The sequence below is a fragment of the Octopus sinensis genome, linkage group LG13 (assembly GCF_006345805.1).
Source record: "Octopus sinensis linkage group LG13, ASM634580v1, whole genome shotgun sequence".
Taxonomy (NCBI): Eukaryota; Metazoa; Mollusca; class Cephalopoda; order Octopoda; family Octopodidae; genus Octopus; species Octopus sinensis.
This window is the reverse complement of record NC_043009.1, coordinates 21,588,628-21,608,627: the sequence shown is the minus strand read 5'-3', so window position 1 is coordinate 21,608,627 and position 20,000 is coordinate 21,588,628. Positions and strand designations below refer to the sequence as shown.

Here is a 20,000-nt window from a genome sequence, read left to right as displayed (position 1 = left end):
GTCGTATATATGTATATATATATATGTATGTGTTTGTGTGTCTGTGTTTGTCCCCCTAGCATTGCTTGACAACCGATGCCGGTGTGTTTACGTCCCCGTCACTTAGCGGTTTGGTAAAAGAGACCGATAGAATAAGTACTGGGCTTACAAAGAATAAGTCCCGGGGTCGATTTGCGCGACTAAAGGCGGTGCTCCAGCATGGCCGCAGTCAAATGACTGAAACAAGAAAAAGAGAAAAGAGAGAGTATATATATGTGTGTGTGTGTGTGTGTGTGTATGTATGTATGTATTAATATGTGTATATTGATTTTGTTTCAGAATTGTGAAGCACTAATTACAACCATACAAGATACAGGTGTAATAATGCGAGAAATTCGAGACTTAGAAGATCAGGTAAGTAACTAATGCTTTCCGTTTCTTTTGTGTTGTTTATTTGTTCCAGGTGATAGTTATGTTGTAAAATGAATTTGTGGAGATCTTACAGCATTGCTTACAACAGTGCTTCTCAAACTAAATGATGTGGTGTACTGGCAGTTTTTCCTTTCCAATGTGCCAGGGACCAGTAATATTTCTTAGTAATATTAATTTATACTGGAAACAATATATATTATGAATATAAGAAAAATTGACAATTTTTATCTTGTATTTATTTTGTAAACAAATGATACAATATTACATAAGCATTTTATAATGTTTCTTTCTTTTCTGGAAACTCTCCGTGTACCGGCAGCTGATGGCTTGTGGACCGGTACCGGTTCGTGGACCACCACTTTTAGTAACACTGGCTTACAACTCTGCTGATATGGAGCAGATGAATAGTTACTTCTCCCCACCATCCTCATCAAAAAATTATCTAATTGTGACAGATAACATACACGCATTCATATTTAAATATAATGTGCATGTGTGTATGTAAGTATCATCATCATCGTTTAATGTCTCCTTTCCATGCTGGCATGGTTTGGATGGTTTGACTGAAGACTGTCACACCAGGAAGCTGCACCTGGCTCCAATCTGATCTGACAAGGTTTCTACAGCTGGATGCCCTTCCTAACACCAACCACTCAGAGAGTGTAGTGGGTGCTTTTTACTTGCCACTAGCAGCACAAGAGCCAGTCAGGCGGTACTGGCATCAACCACGTTCGGATGTTGCTTTTTACATGTGACTGGTATGGAAGCCATTCAGGCAGCACTAGCATCGACCATGTTCAGATGGTGTTTTTTACATGCCACAAGCAGTATGAGAGCTAGTCAGGCGGCACTGGCATTGACCACGTGTGTGTGTTCTGTGTGCATGCTTATAATCTTTAGTGAGAATTTGGTTGCAATTGTGTTAATGTCTTACTCTGGATTTAAAATTCACTTTCCTGGAAAACAAGTAAGGGCTGTCTACAAGATGAGTCTCCAACTGTAAATGTCCTGCCTCCAAGAGTATCTCTGAATAACACTCATTAGCAATGGAAAAATTGATGCTAAAAGGATCTGATTGACTCCCATGCTGGTGGCATGTAAAAAGCACTATTTGAGTGTGGTCAATGCCCTGTGCTGGTGACACGTAAAAAGCACCCACTACACTCTCAGGGTGGTTGGTATTAGGAAGGGTAGAAACCTTGCCAGATCAGATTGGAGCCTGGCGCAGCCTCCTGGCTTGCCAGTCCCCGGTCAAACTGCATGGAAAGCAGATGTTAAATGATGATGATGATGCTGATATAAACCAAATTTTTTCACGAGACATTGGTCAGCCTGGGGCTATATGAGAAAACATGAAGACATTAGCGCAGCGAGTTTGAACCCTAAGCCATGAGGTTGAAAAGCAAACTTCTTAACCACACAGCCTTACCTGTATCTTGTGTGTGTATACATATGTATATATATATATATATATATATATATATATATGCATGTATAAGTGATTGGTGTTTGGATGGGTATCCAGCTGTAAAAACCTTGCCAAAACTGACCTTGCTTGTGCTATGTGAAAAGCACTCTGCTAAGTGGTTGGTGTTATGAAGGGCATCCAGATGTAAAAACCCTGCCAAAACAGACACAGTAGCCTAGGGAAGTTTCCCTACCTGGCCAGCTCCTATCAACTGTCCTACTCATGCATGCAAGGAAGATGGACATTAAACAATGATGATGATGATGATATATAGTCTGTTGCAGGCTTCTGTTTGGCCAGCTCTTGTCAAACCATCTAACCCATGCCAGTATGGAAGGCAGATGTTAAATGATGATGACGATGATGCTGATGATGATATATATATTGAAAGAGAGGGAGAGAGAGAAAGTGAGATGTATATATATATGAAAAATAAATAAATGAGCCCTTTTAAAGCTTAGCCAGGCTCATGGGCCCGGTTTCCTGGTTTCAATGGCGTATGTGTTCCCCAGCTGGACAGGACACCAGCCCATTGCAGCGTTACTCATTTTTGCCAGCTGAGTGGATTGGAGCAACGTGAAATGAAGTGTTTTACTCAAGGACACAACGTGTCGCCCGGTCCAGGAATCAAAACCACAATCTTACAATCATGATGCTGACACCCTAACCACTAAGCCACGCACCTCCACTAATATGTATATCTCTCTCTATATAAACGGCAGTTTGTCTGTCTGTGTGTCTGTGTGTCTGTCAGGTTGTACCCTCACCCTGACCACGGCTTTCAACCGATTCTGATGAAACTTGACACACACATAGCCCAATGTCATAATTCAAAACTAACGCAGCGAAAATTTTGAAAAGTTCCCCCAGTTCTGAAAAAAATCGATAAATTCGACATGGGTCGAGAATCTAAGCTTTTTATTTGCAACACATTTTCTGTTGTAGTTTTCGCAACTTGCAATCGATTTTCACCAAACTCATGGTGAAGCTTAATGTTACCCTAAGGAACTTAATTCTGATGTTAGTTTTCCATGCAATACCTTACCTTCAGAAAAAAATCGATAAAATCATGCCATTTTGGGAAATCGCGTTCAAATTCAAGATGACATATTTTCGACAATATCTTTCACAAATTGGCAGGAATTTTTTTTAATTCACAGCGAGCATCATGTCTGTTCCAGGGGCTCTTACATACCCGGGCAATGCCGGGCTATGCTGCTAGTATATATATATATATATATATATATATACACATATACATATATATATATATATATATATATATATATATATATAGTTATATTTTGGGATGTCTTGTTTTTTGTCAAATAAACACACATCATCATCATCATCATCATCATCGTTTAGCGTCCGTTTTCCATGCTAGCATGGGTTGGACGGGTCAACTGGGGTCTGTGAAGCTGGAAGGCTTCGTCAGGCCCAGTCAGATCTGGCAGTGTTTCTACGGCTGGATGCCCTTCCTAACGCCAACCACTCCGCGAGTGTAGTGGGTGTTTTTTACGTGCCACCTGCACAGGTGCCAGACAGAGCTGGCGAACGGCCATGAACGGATGGTGCTTTTACGTGTCACCGGCACGGGGCCAGGCGATGCTGGCAACGGACACGAACGGATGGTGCTTTTACGTGCCACCGACACGGGGCCAGACAGAGCTGGCAACCGGCCACGAACGGACAGTGCTTTTACGTGTCACCGGCACGGGGGCCAGCCGAGGCTGGCAACGGACGCGAACGGATGGTGCTTTTACATGCCACCGACACGGTTGCCAGACAGAGCTGGCAAACGGCCACGAGCGGACGGTGCTTTTACGTGTCACCGGCACGGGGGCCAGCCGAGGCTGGCAACGGACACGGACGGATGGTGCTTTTACGTGTCACCGGCACGGGGGCCAGCCGAGGCTGGCAACGGACGCGAACAGATGGTGCTTTTACGTGCCACCGACACGGTTGCCAGACAGAGCTGGCAAACGGCCACGAGCGGACGGTGCTTTTACGTGTCACCGGCACGGGGGCCAGCCGAGGCTGGCAACGGACGCGAACAGATGGTGCTTTTACGTGCCATCGACACGGTTGCCAGACAGAGCTGGCAAACGGATACGGACGGATGGTCCTTTTACGTGCCACCGACACGGGGCCAGACAGAGCTGGCAAACGGCCACGAACGGATGGTGCTTTTACGTCCCACCGACACGGGGCCAGACAGAGCTGGCCAACGGCCACAAACGGATGGTGCTTTTACGTGTCACCGGCATGGGGCCAGGCGAGGCTGGCAACGAACACGAACGGATGGTGCTTTTACGTGCCACCGACACGGGGCCAGGCAGAGCTGGCAAACGGCCATGAGCGAATGGTGCTTTTACGTATCACCGGCACGGGTGCCAGACGAGGCTGACAGCGGACACGAACAGATGGGTCACTTAACCCCTGCTTTCTGATATATGATTTGATTTTGATTGTTCTCACTGGTCTTGCCGGGTCTTCTCACGCACAGCATACTTCCATAGGTCTCGGTCTCTGGTCATTTCCTTAGTGAGACCTAGAGTTCGAAGGTCGTGCTTCACCACCTCGACCCAGGTTTTCCTGGGTCTACCTCTTCCACAGGTCCCCTCAACTGCCAGGGTGTGGCACTTTTTCACACACCTATCTTCATCCATTCTCACCACATGACCATACCAGCGCAATCGTCTCTCTTGCACACAACATCTGATTCCTCTTAGGTCCAACTTTTCTCTCAAGGTACTTACACTCTGTCGACTATGAACACTGACATTACACATCCAACGGAGCATACTAGCTTCATTTCTCGCGAGCTTACGCATGTCCTCAGCAGTCACGGCCCATGTTTCACTGCCATGTAGCATGGCTGTTCGTACACATGCATCATACAGTCTGCCTTTTACTCTGAGCGAGAGTCCTTTAGTCACCAACAGAGGTAAGAGCTCCCTAAACTTTGCCCAGGCTATTCTTACTCTAGCCGTTACACTTTCAGCACACCCACCCCCCACTACTGACTTGGTCACCAAGATAACGGAAGCTATCAACCACTTCTAGTTTTTTCCCCTGGAAAGTGACGGAAGTTGTTTTCTGCAGATTTTCAGAGGTTAATGCTCCCGAGCATCTGCCACATACAAAAACCATCTTCCTAGTTAGCCTTCCTATGACATTGCTGCACCTCTTATGTGTCCATAGCTTACACTTGGTGCATCTTATAGAGTTTCTACCTACACCTTTTCTACAGATCGAGCAGGGCCATCTACCTGAAGGCGTTTGTGATTTGTCTACCTTCCTACTTATTACGACTTTGGTTTTAGCTAGGTTGACTCTAAGGCCCTTCGATTCTAAACCATGCTTCCACACCTGAAACTTCTTCTCCAGTTCTGATAATGACTCAGCAATTAGAGCAAGGTCATCAGCATAGAGGAGCTCCCAGGGGCATCCTGTCCTGAATCCTCCGTTATTGCCTGGAGGACTATGATAAATAGGAGGGGGCTGAGGACTGAGCCTTGGTGGACCCCTACCTCTACCCGGAATTCTTCACTGTACTCATTTCCAACCCTCACCTTACTAGCAGCGTCCCTGTACATGGCTTGCACAGCTCTCACTAACCATTCTTCTATTCCTAGTTTCCTCATTGACCACCATATGAGGGATCGGGGGACCCTGTCGAAGGCTTTCTCCATGTCAACAAAAGCCAGGTACAGGGCCTTATCTTTGGCTAGGTATTTCTCCTGCAGCTGCCTTACCAGGAATATAGCATCAGTAGTACTTTTCCCTGGCACGAAACCAAACTGCATCTCATCTAAACTAACTCTCTCTCTAATTAGTTGGCTTATGACCCTCTCTGTAACCTTCATCACCTGATCCAACAGCTTGATACCTCTGTAATTATTTGTATCTAGGGCATCACCTTTACCTTTGTAGCAGTTGACTATTATGCTGCTACACCAGTCATTGGGTATGACTCCTTCATGTATCACCTGATTAACTATACAGGTGACTAGGCTATAGCCGACACTACCAGATATTTTGAGCATCTCTGCAGTGATACCTGATGGGCCTGGGGCTTTCCCTGTCTTCATGCTTCTAATTGCCTTAGCTACTAAGGAACTATCAACCCTGATAGCTGGTCCCTCTGTTGGGTCAACGTTCGGCAGACTCTCTTTATCCCATTCATTTTCTTTATTCAGCAACCTTTCATAGTGGCATCTCCAAGCCTCTCTCTTTGCATCCTCGTTTAGCGCAAGTGAACCATCTTCCATGCGAACACACTTCTCTCCCACCACATCACAATTCTCTCTCACACATTGTCTTGCAACGCGAAACACCTCCAGTCTTTGGTCCTCATGGCGCAGAACATTGGCAAATTTTTTCTTATCTGCTTCCCCTCTGGCTAGATAGACCTGTCTCCTAGCTTCTCTTTTAGCAGTCTGATACAATTCCCTGCTACCACCATTCTTCCAGTGCTTCCAAGTCTGTCTCTTTTCTCTAATAGCCCTGTCTACGACACTGTTCCACCACCACGTTACCTTGGGACGAGAGGGGACTTTGCACCAGCCACAGATCTGGTCAGTGGCTCTCAGCAGAAACGTCCAGTTGTCCTCTACCCCATGTGATACACTATCCCCTTCTACTTCGTCAAAGGCTTCAAGTAACATGTCTCTAAATCTCTGTCCATTCACAGGATCCTTAAGCTTCCAGATCCTTCTTCTCCATGTTGGTCGTCTTCTGGTTGTCCTCCTACTCCTGATCCTAAAGTCACTAACTACCAGTCTATGTTGTGGGGTGCATTCTTCGCCTGGGAAGGTTTTGGCATTTATAAGTAGCCATCTCTCCCTTTGCCTGGCAAGGATGTAGTCAATTTGGCTGGTATGTTAGCCTGATCGGTAGGTGACTAGGTGGCTGGTAGGTTTCCTGAAGTTAGTGTTGCAAATCATAAGATTATTTGCATCGCAGAACTCCAGCAGCCTGGTTCCCTCCTCGTTGCGGGAACCAGAGCCATAGCCTCCATGTACGCCGTGGAAGCCCCCAGCATGTCGTCCAACGTGACCATTGAAGTCACCAGCCACAAAGAGAAGGTCTCTGTCGTTCGTCAACGAGGTAGTCTGCAGTAGAGTGTCATAGAATCGGTCTTTCTGTCCATCATGTAGCCCCGACTGAGGAGCATAGGCTGATATAATGGTTGCTAAACTATGATGAAGCGCTAATCTAATCTTAAGTATTCTGTCGCATACTCTGATTACCTCAATTACTTTATCTACCCATTTCTCAGCGATAAGTATACCCACGCCTCCAACCCCGTCAGTGTTCCCTGCCCAGAAAATCTTGTACCTGTGTTCCTTGCCTGTGAGGAACCTAGCAGAACCTCCTCTCCACCTTACTTCTTGCATACAACATATATCCACACGTCTCCGTTCAAGCAACTCAACTATCTCGCCAGACCTACCTTTCAGTGTGCCAACATTGAGGGTGTGGGAGGTATGGGCCCTAGAGACCCTGCGTCGGTGGACAGTAGCTTCATGTACCTGAAAAGAAAGCTCGCATTTGGCAGAATTCATGAGCAAGTAATACAGTAGCCTTCAATTCAACCTGCATAATACTACCCATTCATATTTTGCACTGTATGATCATTACCTTACCTAGGTCGAAACTAGGGGTAGGGATGGTGAAAGAGCATTTGCAGTCTTCAAGGGAAGCAACCCAGGGATGAAAAGAATAGGAACTTCCGTCATGTGTGGAGGGGGTGGGTGGGCGGGTCAACCCCAAACTAGTAAGAGGATTCTGTTAATCGTGATAGCAAGAAAGTAGGTTTGAAAGTATCAGAGAAGTCAATTTTTAGGGGAGACGATGAGTGGCTATGAAACGGGAGCAAATAGGGAGACGAGACAAGGCTAAACGAAAAACATTACATGAATGGTATGTTGAAAACTGAAAGAAAATATGAATAGAGGGTACTGAAAAATCGTGATAGCAAGAAAGTAGGTTTGAAAGTATCAGAGAAGTCAATTTGAAGGAAAATATGAGAGAGAAATTGAAGGAACTGAAGGAATAGTGATTATACGTGCAGAGGGTAGTAGGAGCGAGGTTGAAAGAAGAAATCTTAACTTTTAGCCGTTCATGAGCTGTGCATTCGTAGTGGAGTCGAAAGCGAGTGGGCTTAGCGATTTGCGGTCGCTGGTTTATATATGGCGATGGTGGTTATCGAAGACGGGGGCATATAGAAGACATAGGGAGAGGGACAGGGTTAGTTTGGGGAGGAGGGGGGGGAGAAATGGTCAAGGAACACATGTGTGGAAGCTGTGCGATGGGTTTTGACTGGCATAGTGGAACAAGACGAAAGTGTCGATAATATTTATTATTTGATACTTAAGATAGGCTTGGAGAGAGAGAGGTAAAATCTAAAATCTGAGTTCGTCAAGGAAGTCTTAACTGGACCCCAAACTAGCAAGAGGATTCTGTTAATCGTGATAGCAAGAAAGTAGGTTTGAAAGTATCAGAGAAGTCAATTTTTAGGGGAGACGATGAGTGGCTATGAAATGGGAGCAAATAGGGAGACGAGACAAGGCTAAACGAAAAACATTACATGAATGGTATGTTGAAAACTGAAAGAAAATATGAATAGAGGGTACTGAAAAATCGTGATAGCAAGAAAGTAGGTTTGAAAGTATCAGAGAAGTCAATTTTTAGGGGAGACGATGAGTGGCTATGAAACGGGAGCAAATAGGGAGACGAGACAAGGCTAAACGAAAAACATTACATGAATGGTATGTTGAAAACTGAAAGAAAATATGAATAGAGGGTACTGAAAAATCGTGATAGCAAGAAAGTAGGTTTGAAAGTATCAGAGAAGTCAATTTGAAGGAAAATATGAGAGAGAAATTGAAGGAACTGAAGGAATAGTGATTATACGTGCAGAGGGTAGTAGGAGCGAGGTTGAAAGAAGAAATCTTAACTTTTAGCCGTTCATGAGCTGTGCATTCGTAGTGGAGTCGAAAGCGAGTGGGCTTAGCGATTTGCGGTCGCTGGTTTATATATGGCGATGGTGGTTATCGAAGACGGGGGCATATAGAAGACATAGGGAGAGGGACAGGGTTAGTTTGGGGAGGGGGGGGGAGAAATGGTCAAGGAACACATGTGTGGAAGCTGTGCGATGGGTTTTGACTGGCATAGTGGAACAAGACGAAAGTGTCGATAATATTTATTATTTGATACTTAAGATAGGCTTGGAGAGAGAGAGGTAAAATCTAAAATCTGAGTTCGTCAAGGAAGTCTTAACTGGACCCCAAACTAGCAAGAGGATTCTGTTAATCGTGATAGCAAGAAAGTAGGTTTGAAAGTATCAGAGAAGTCAATTTTTAGGGGAGACGATGAGTGGCTATGAAATGGGAGCAAATAGGGAGACGAGACAAGGCTAAACGAAAAACATTACATGAATGGTATGTTGAAAACTGAAAGAAAATATGAATAGAGGGTACTGAAAAATCGTGATAGCAAGAAAGTAGGTTTGAAAGTATCAGAGAAGTCAATTTTTAGGGGAGACGATGAGTGGCTATGAAACGGGAGCAAATAGGGAGACGAGACAAGGCTAAACGAAAAACATTACATGAATGGTATGTTGAAAACTGAAAGAAAATATGAATAGAGGGTACTGAAAAATCGTGATAGCAAGAAAGTAGGTTTGAAAGTATCAGAGAAGTCAATTTTTAGGGGAGACGATGAGTGGCTATGAAACGGGAGCAAATAGGGAGACGAGACAAGGCTAAACGAAAAACATTACATGAATGGTATGTTGAAAACTGAAAGAAAATATGAATAGAGGGTACTGAAAAATCGTGATAGCAAGAAAGTAGGTTTGAAAGTATCAGAGAAGTCAATTTGAAGGAAAATATGAGAGAGAAATTCTTCACTCGTTTATTATTGTTCTTATTTTATCTCATGTCCATTGTCTGGAAATCTTTCATCTGTAACCTCTTCAGTGACTCTTCCATTCATATGTATCCTCCTGCTCTGTTCATTCCATGCAGCTCATTCTGTCTTTCTATGATAAAAAAAAAATGATCATCCTAAAATATGACAATATATGTTTCAATACACGATTTCATGTCAGGAATCTTGCAAAACAAATTCGTAAATGCGTGTGCGCACGCACACACACACACACATACATGTATACATACATATACATGGACTTCTTTCTGTTTTTGTTTACCATATCCATTCACAACGCTTTGACTGGTTCAGATTTATAGTAAAAGACTCTTGCCCAAGGTGCCATGCTGTGGAGCAGAACCTGAAACTGTGTGGTTGGGAAGCAAACTTCTCATCAGACACACACACACACACACATTTGCATACAAATGCAAGTTAACTTGAGAGAATATATTGTCTGTAGTTGCTCTTCTTAATCAATATGGCAGCCAGATATCCTTTGAGAAATCACGTGCTGAAGCCCTATACTTTATTCTTTTACTAGTTTTAATCATTTAACAGTGACCATACTGAGGTACCACCTTCAGTGATATAACCAACTATGTCTGCCCTCCTACTTGAATGGCCTAACTTACTTTCATCGTCTTTAGAAAGCCAGAAAGCAATGTTACTTTTGGTGGAATTTGAACACAGGACATAAAGGAGTACAAGTAAAGTGATGATGTATTATATTTTTGCCTAAGTAGCTCTCAACTAATTCTGCATTCCGCCACGCTATTGCTGTCTGCAATCCACCACTCCATTGAAAACATGATCTCCATATATGGAAAACCAATTGAATAAATCATCAAATCCATTACTTTGTATTATTGATCAACTCATCTCAGTCAATAACCTATTATCCTGCCTTATCAACAACAACATCTACAACAACATCATTAGTAACATTCAAAGCAATATCATGTTGGTGTGTGGATCTAAAAGGTTACTACCAATTTAATAATTAAAACAATAGCTGCACGAAAAGAAGTCTGCTTCCCAACCAAGTGGTCTTGGGTTCAGTCCTACTGCCTGGCACTTTGGGCAAGTGTATTCTGCTATAGCCTCGGGCCAACCAAAACTTTGTGAGTGGATTTGGTTGATGTACGCTGAAAGAAGCTTATTGTGTATGTATATATATGTGTGTGTGTATGCGTGTACATATATATATAAACAAACTTGTGCATTCTGCATATGTTATATACATATCTATCCGAACATAATCAATACCAGGCTTGCCTGACTAGCTTCTGTGCTGGTGGCATGTAAAAAGCACCCACTACACTCTTGGAGTGGTTGGTGTTAGGAAGGGCATCCAGCTGTAGGAACTCTGCCAGATCAAAATTGGAGTCTGGTGCAGCCATCTGGTTCGCCAGACCTCAGTCAAACCATCCAAACCATGCCAACACGGAAAGCAGACGTTAAACAATGATGATATATGTATGTGCATATATATGTGTGTGTACATATATATAAACAAACATGCATTCTGCATATGTTATATACATATATCATATAGGCACAAGAGTGGCTGTGTGGTAAGTAGCTAGCTTACCAACCACATGGTTCCAGGTTCAGTCCACTGCGTGGTACCTTGGGCAGGTGTCTTCTACTATAGCCTCGGGCCGACCAAAGCCTTGTGAGTGGATTTGGTAGACGGAAACTGAAAGAAGCCTGTCATATATATGTATATATACGGGTTGGAAGCATGTAGTCAGTGACCTGCACTTAGGCGGCCCATGCTAGATATAAAGTTGTCTCCTCGTCGCCCAAGACAGCGGTAGGATTCGGTTGCTGCATGGGTGTCGGAGCAGCTCCATTTGGAGAGGGCACTGCTCACCTGGAGACCGGGGAGGTTCTAGAAAAGGTGAACCAAAAATTGCCTGTCTTTCCATATCTGGTCAGTTTAGCGCGACTGACGAATGTCCACCCTGTGCTCGAAAAACAAAGAGTCTTTTATCTATAAAATCTGGACGGAATGTAAACATTTCATGTTGGAATGTGCTGCATGGGTGTCGGAGCAGCTCCATTTGGAGAGGGCACTGCTCACCTGGAGACCGGGGAGGTTCTAGAAAAGGTGAACCAAAAATTGCCTGTCTTTCCATATCTGGTCAGTTTAGCGCGACTGACGAAGAGTCTTTTATCTATAAAATCTGGACGGAATGTAAACATTTCATGTTGGAATGTGCGCACTCTGTTGGACAACAAGAGTGATTGCAGGCCTGAAAGACGCACTGCACTTGTTGCTCGTGAGCTGAACGGTTATAAAATTGAAATAGCTGCACTCTCAGAGACTCTTAAAGAAGGTGATGGTCAGCTTGAGGAAGTAGGAGGTGGATACACCTTATTTTGGTAAGGAAGGCAGAAGGTAAAGAGGCTGGTGCTGGTTTTGCAGTCCGATCTGATATCCTTAAGAAGTTGGAAGAGCTCCCTGTTCCTATAAATGAACGTATAATGACCCTACGGTTGCACTTGAAGGGTAAGCAGTTTGCTACTCTAATAAGTGCCTATGCACCTACTTTGACTAGCTGTGATGAAGATAAAACAATCTTTTATACCCAGCTGAGAGCCATACTTAGAAAAATCCCCAATTCTGATAAAGTCATTCTACTGGGGGATTTTAATGCCAGAGTTGGAACAGACTGGCAAACATGGAACTCTCTAGGACGTTTTGGAGTAGGGAAAATGAATAGCAATGGTCTCATGCTACTGGAGCTTTGCGAAGAACATGGACTTTACATTGCAAGTACTCATTTTGTGCACAAAGGTGATCACACAACATGGATGCATCCAAGGTCCAAAGGTTGGCACTTGCTGGATTACGTCATCATCCGCAAGCGCGACATTTATGACATTTGTAATGTCAAGTCCTTGCATGGATCAGAATGCTGGACAGACCACAGTCTGGTGCGAGCAAAGTTCCAAATGGTGATTAGGGCGAAAAAGAGAAGAGGGCCAGTCAGCATTCCTTGCCGTCTAAATGTTCACAAGGTATATGATGTGGTTAGGAAAGAGCTTCAGACTCGCTTGTTCAGCATTGAAAATGCTGCAGGATGGGAAGATTTTCGAGACCAGGTTGTTCAATGTGCAGCCGAAACACTGGGGTATGTTACTGAGAGATACAGAGACTGGTTTGATGAGAATGATGCTGAAATTCAACGGCTATTAGTGGTAAAGTGCCATGCCCACAGTGTGTTGCTGCACAGAGAACTGTCTACTGTGCAGCGAAGTCTAGCACTTGCCCACTATAACAGTGTAAAATCACTACTGCAGCAATCTCTCAGGAAGATGCAAAACACTTGGTGGGAGGATCTTGCTCGTGATGTTCAGGCTGCTGCTGATGCAAATGACAGCAAGAAGCTTTACCATCTTATGAAGCGAGCTTATGGACCTAAGAGCTCCACATCAGCTCCTTTGCTTTCCAAGGAGTCTTCCACTCTGTTTACTAAATCAACAGAAATCACAGGTCGCTGGATCGAACTCTTCTCTGAACTCCTAAACCATGAGTCAGTTGTGGATGAAACAGTGATTGATACTATGAAACAAAGACCTATCATTGACTCCTTAGACTCCTCGCCATCAATACATGAAGTAATGACATCAATAAGTAAATTGAATCTTGGTAGGGCACCTGGAAAGGATGGAATTTGTGCTGAGGTCTTGCGATTTGGTGGTAATTGCATCACACAGTCCCTTCATGAACTTATTAGTGCAGTCTGGAGGGTTAGTGCAATCCCTAAGGACTGGAAGGATGCAATTATTTTTCCTCTATATAAGGGAAAAGGAGCCAGAACAATGTGTGGTAACTACAGAGGTATTGCTCTTCTATCAGCTGCTGGCAAGGTTCTGGCAAATATTCTTCTTACTCGTCTGAATGGGTGTCTTGTAAATGATTTCCTATCTGAATCTCAATGTGGCTTCCGATCTGGTAGAAGGACAATGGATATGATTTTCACAGCAAGACAGATGCAGGAGAAGTGCTATGAGCAGAATATGGATCTTGTCCAGGTATTCATTGATTTAACTAAGGCCTTTGATACTGTAAATAGGGCCTTTCTATGGAAAATACTTGGCAAACTTGGATGTCCGGATCACTTTGTATCTATAATTAAATCATTTCATGATGGGATGGAGGCTTGGGTCAATGTTGGTGGTGCCATGGCGGGACCCATTCCTGTAGAGAATGGTGTTAAGCAGAGTGACATCCTTGCCCCAACTCTCTTTTCTTTGTACTTTGCTGCTACTTTTACTCATGCTTTTGCTAAGGTTAGCTCTCTGGGAATATATGTCAGGTATCGATCTTCTGGCCACCTCTTTAATCTTCACCGATTTCAAAGGTTTCCCAGTCTATTATTCGTGACCTCCTTTATGCAGATGACTGGGACTTAGTCACTCATACAGTGGATGACATGCAAATACTCATGAATTGCATTTCTGCTTCTTGCAGGGCATTTGGACTCAGCATTAGCCTGGACAAGACTGTTGTAATGTTCCAGCCTGCACCAGGAAATCCATATATAGAACCAGCTATCTTGGTTGAAGGAACAATTCTGAAGGTAGTAGACAAGTTTGTCTACCTGGGCAGCACACTCAGCCGTTCTTGCTCCCTGGATGAGGAAATATCTTTCAGGTTGCAGAGAGCAACTAATTCTTTCCGGTCTCTTCAGTCTCGTGTCTGGTCCCAACATGGCATTGCAAGGAGAACAAAAGTTGCTGTGTACCGTGCTTGTGTACTGACATCGCTTCTCTACTCATGTGAGACATGGACTCTGTACAAATGTCAGGTAAGGGTCCTTGAACGTTTTCATCAGAGATGTCTCAGACACATTCTCAATGTTGGCTGAACCTCAAAAATTCCAGACACACAGATCTTGAGGACAGCTGATATCTTGAGTATTGAGGCGATGGTACACAAGCACCGGTTGCGTTGGACTGGACACCTTATTAGAATGGAGGATAGAAGGATTCCTAAGCAGATGCTCTATGGAGAACTTGTGAATGGAAGGAGACTCCGGCAGAAACCAAGGCTGCGATTTAAGGACTGTGTCAGGTCCTCATTAAAGGCCTGTGATATGCAGGATACTAACTGGGAGAACAATGCCTGTCATCGCCACAGATGGATGAGGCAGGTTAAGGAGGGGATCGACACTTTTGAGAGAGCACATATCCAGTATGAAGAACTTAAGCGAGCTACGCGAAAGCGCACGGCTCGTATAGTGAATGGGGAAAGCTTGGTCTGCAATGTTTGCAGTCGTGTATGCTTGTCAAGAGCAGGGCTCATTAGCCACCAATGGAGCCGCAAATGCAAAATATAAGTTAGTCCTAGAGCGCACAATGTTCCTGAAGGATGGCAATGGTCTTCCTCGGTCACAAGTAGACAGCCATCATATATATATATATATATATATATATGTGTGTGTGTGTGTGTTTGTTTGTTTGTGTGTCTGTGTTTGTCCTCCCCCCCACCATTGCTCGACAACCGATGCTGGTGTGTTTACGTTCCTGTAACTTCGCGGTTTGGCAAAAAGTGACCGATAGAATAAGTACTAGGCTTACAAAGAATAAGTCCTGGGGTCGATTTGCTTGACTAAAGGTGGTGCTCCAGCATGGCCAAAGTCAAATGACTGAAACAAGTAATAGAGTAAAGCGTATATATATGTGTGTGTGTGTGTGTGTGTGTATATATATATATATAATATATATGCCTGTGCTTGTCCTCCGCCACCACCTAACAACTGGTATTGGTGTGTTTATGTTCCCATAACTTACGATTTTGGCAAAAGTGACCAACAATAAGTACCCTCATTCAATTAAAATTCTTCAAGGTAATGCCCCAGCATGGCCACAATCTAATGACTGAAACAAACGAAAAACAAATAACACAAATAGAAAATAAGAAAAATTTTAAAAAACTGTTTTTAAAGTAAGTAACCAAATGTTGAATTTGCAAACTGGATGCAGGGTTAGAAAGAATTCCTTTGAAGTATCTAATTTCTTCCCTTTACATTCATCATCATCATCGTTTAATGTCCGTTTTCCATTCTGGCATGGGTTGGATGGTTTGACTGAGAACTGGCAAGCCAGGAGGCTGCACCAGGCTTCAATCTGATCTGACAATATGGTGGGTGGGGCATCGTTTCCAATTCAAACTGCTCCAGCCTTTGGGATGTCATCCCTGCTGTATGTGGCTGAACATTATCCTGATAGAAGAACCTTTTCCTCTTGAAACCAAAGAGAGTAATTTTTCTTCTCGTGCTGATCACAATAGATCTCCTTTGTTACCGATTAGTTTGGGTTTAAAAGTTCAAAGTGGACAAAACCTTTCATATCTTATCAAACAGATAACATCACCTTATGTGGGTGAAGACCTTCTTTAGCCTGGGGTGCTAGTGTTTCCCTACCCACTGTCTTTGGTGCTTGGCATTTTTTTAGAATACACATTTCTTGTTGCCAGTCACTATTCGGTCCAAAAAAGGTTGGTTTGTGAGATGTGACAGCAAAGAAAAGCACACATTTACTCTGTGTGTGATTAAACTCGGAAAGTTTGTGAGGATCCCATTGACCCAATTTGCTGACTTTTCCGATGGCACGCAGGTATCAATGAATGTTTGAATGACCAAATCCAAGCTTGTCTGCTAGTTCCTCAACAGTTACAATGGGATTTTGTTCCACCAGGGTTTGCAGGACATTCTTGTCGAGCTCTACAGATCTTCCATGATGAGGCTTGTCTTCTTGGCTGTAGTTTTCAACTTGGAATTTCTGGAATCCCTGTCAACACTGGCTTATACTTATTGTCTGATCCCCATATACTGCATTAATATTTCTTGCACTTTCCATTGCGTTGTTGCCTTTATTGAACTCATAAAAATATGCCGAATATGATCCTTTGTCACTTCCAAAAATAACTGTTAAAATTGAACTATACTCTTCAAAACTTGCAATAAGAATCAGAGATGATACGAAAGAGAACTTTCTCATATCATCTCTGATGATGGGATATCTTTTATATCCCTGAAACAGTTGTAAGACTACCTTTCTTTTTATAAAATGTCCTAGAAATTTCACACTGCCTTGGCTTTATTGTCTCATTTTTTTAAAACATATATATATATAAATGGATGAATGACTTATCCTTTGTTTACTGTTAACATGGCAAATTCAATAGACAGTTACCTGGGTAGCAAAATTCACACAAGTAACAAGAATGTAGAAACTCCGGGTTATTGTGCAGTAATTTGTATAGTATAAGTAAATAAATAGAGTTGAACACAGATGTTATTCAAATTCTTTTACTTTCGACATATGTTTCAAAGACAACATTGGTTTTGTTCCAAAGGAATAAACTGTGTAATAAATGCAATCTTCTCATCAGGAAAGAAAGAGAACCTATCTCAACAACAAGACATTATAACAATTTTGATGACTGCATAAATAATAAACAGAACACTATTAAGTATTTTAAAAAAACCATTAGTAGATTCGACGTCAAAGGCAGACCCTAGGAAGAGAAGGGGTAAAGAAATAATTAGTAGAGAACGAATAAAGAGGGATATATTGGTTAAAAAATGTTCAAAGGCTTGGAAGTAGATTTCTCTATTGAAGTAAAGTGCAAGTTGAACTAAATTTTCGAACTATAAAGACTGGTAAAAATCACTTATATGAGCTAAAGGTATGTTTCTGCCAGTGCTTACATTTGTAAGATCACTCTATAAAATTGTTATAATGTCTTGTTGTCTTTGAAACATATGTTGAAAGTAAAAGAATTTGAATAACATCTGCGTTCAACTCCATTTATTTACTTATATATATATATATATATATATATATATAAGAAAATAGTAAAGTGTGAAAAAACGACAGAAGGCTTAAATGTTAAAAAATATATATATTTGTGTCAAAATGTCTGGAGAATATTGGAAAAATTTTTTTTCCCTTTCCTTAAAATGACATAATTTTTAAAATTTTTAAAGAAATTACCGGTTTCGCGTGTAGCTTTTCAAATTTCTTGTGACGTTATGTTTATATTGCATGGAATTATCGTTGTTTTTATTTCCAGGAGATTTCTAAATAAGGGGAGGTAGTGAGTGATTTTTTCCGGTGTAGGGGAGATAATCGCTTAAAAATTTTTTTTCCTTTTTCCTTGTTAATTTCTCTGTGTCAGTATGTTCGGATGGTTGAGTCTGGGTTTGTACTTTTCAATGAAGAATGTTTCCTTGTTCAGTCTCATTTGTGCTGATGATCCGAAAGCACATTGGTAAAATGGGAAGATTAAAAATTGTGGCAGTAGTTGCTTTGCGCATTTCTCAATGTGCTCACTAAAAGGTATCATTCTATATTCTGGGAATGCAATCTGTTGTCGATGCAGTGTGCATCTGCGCCTGAGTGATAGTCCCGTGGAACCCACGTAGTCTTGGTGGCAGCCCGAGCATTTAATAACATAAATTATGTTTTCAGAGGCACAAGTAAAGTTAGATTTGATCTTAAATTTCTGTCCCTCTTTAAAGAAGAATTCTGATCCTTCCAATAGGTTAGGACATGTTGCACAGTTCGATCTACCACATTTTTTTACTTTTGCATCCGTAATTTTAGAAGACAATTTTGCCTTTGTATATATATATATATATATATATATATATATATATATATATATATATATAGATACACATGTATTAGCTCATAAGTTGCAGTATGATTACTTTTGTATTTTATTTTAAAAGCAAAAGTAGTAACACTGTTGTTAACTCTTTAATTTGACTACTAAGAGAATTTTGTTAGTATTTGCATAGATGGTATAGACCAGGAATTAGATAGTATATATGACTCATTATAGTATATATGACACATTGAATTGAGCTGGACTATTGTTAATATCACCTGAACAACTCACTTAATAAGGAAAAAAAAAAAGAATTTTTTTATATATATTTTCTTTGCTTCCTAACTTGAGTAATTTTTGAGATATCTGAGCAGATAGTTAGGCAAAGAATTGATCAAGCAAACAAATGTGACAGAAGGAAAATAGAAGAGGCACCTAATTTTCTAGTGGTTGGATATGTTGCATCAATGGACAGACAGTTGTAGAACACAATGGAGATTGAATACAGTGAAATTAACACTAATGACTGTGGTGTAGATAATAATTTCTTTCAAGCTTGAGCAATTTTCTCATGGTTTTCCAGTGACTTCCTTGTGTGAATAAGATTAATGATAGGTAAATAGACAGAATTAGAATGCAGTATTTTCCTGTTAAGGAAGATTGTTTTACAACTTATTTTATACAATCACAAAGGCATTGTCTGGGAACCAGTTCAACTTGGAGTCTGTTTATGTCTAGTAAAAGGCACTCATCCATAGAAGTTCCTGTTCTACTTATATACCTGTGTGTGTTCAATCGTTTGGTAATGATATCTAGGTAATCATTGCGGCTATGGTGTTGATTTGATGATAATAATGGTGTTGGTAGTAATGTCATTGTTGCTTAGTCTCAGGACTGCCCTGATTTGACAGATTTCTGATCATTCCAGCCATGACCATCTTGCCTTGTTCAGGGCTATATTATCCTGGATACTGATAGTCTTAGTTTCTCCTGTCATCCACGGTGCAGCAAATAATAGGAGATCTCTATCCAGGATGGTTACAAGCCCTATAACGAGACTGCTTCAAGGTCACTCCTTTGCTAATCTGCCATGCCCTCGCTAACCTATCAGGTCCTTGCTAATCTGCCAGGCACTTCCTTATCTGTTAGGCTCTTATTTATCTGCCTGTGCTCCCACTTCAGATAAGGCTCTCACCAGTCTGTTTGTGGCTGAGCATTTCCTGTCATTTCTTGGTGGTGGTAGGGTATGCTTTGAGGGAAATTTGACTACTTTTTCTATAGAAGGCCTGTTGGTTCTATTTGATGTTGATGGCTTCCTTGGTGTTTATGGGGATGGTGGTGCTGATGATGGTGGTGGTGGTGGTGGCAATCAAGTTAACATGGTGCTACAATGGTAAGCAGTAGATAAAAGTGATGATGATAATGGTGGTAGTAATGTTGTTGATGATAATGATGCTGATGTGTTTTATAGTTCCTTGTTCTTTTGGGTTTAAAAAAAAAAATACATTAATCATGTCTTTGCTGAAATAAATATCAGAAGTC

General features: G+C 41.9%; 1 protein-coding gene across 2 annotated transcripts in view; it reads left to right on the top strand.

The window, feature by feature from the left end:
• Window positions 1–20,000, top strand: part of LOC115218569 (coiled-coil domain-containing protein 22 homolog) — a 94,270-nt gene that overhangs the window by 62,538 nt on the left and 11,732 nt on the right. For both annotated transcript variants that reach the window (XR_003882243.2, XM_029788460.2), the window contains exon 16: window positions 319–393. Coding sequence is in view for 1 of the 2 variants with exons in the window: in XM_029788460.2 (XP_029644320.1) it covers window positions 319–393 (75 nt within the window). In the remaining variant the exon portion in view is untranslated. The remainder of the gene's footprint in view (window positions 1–318; window positions 394–20,000) is intronic.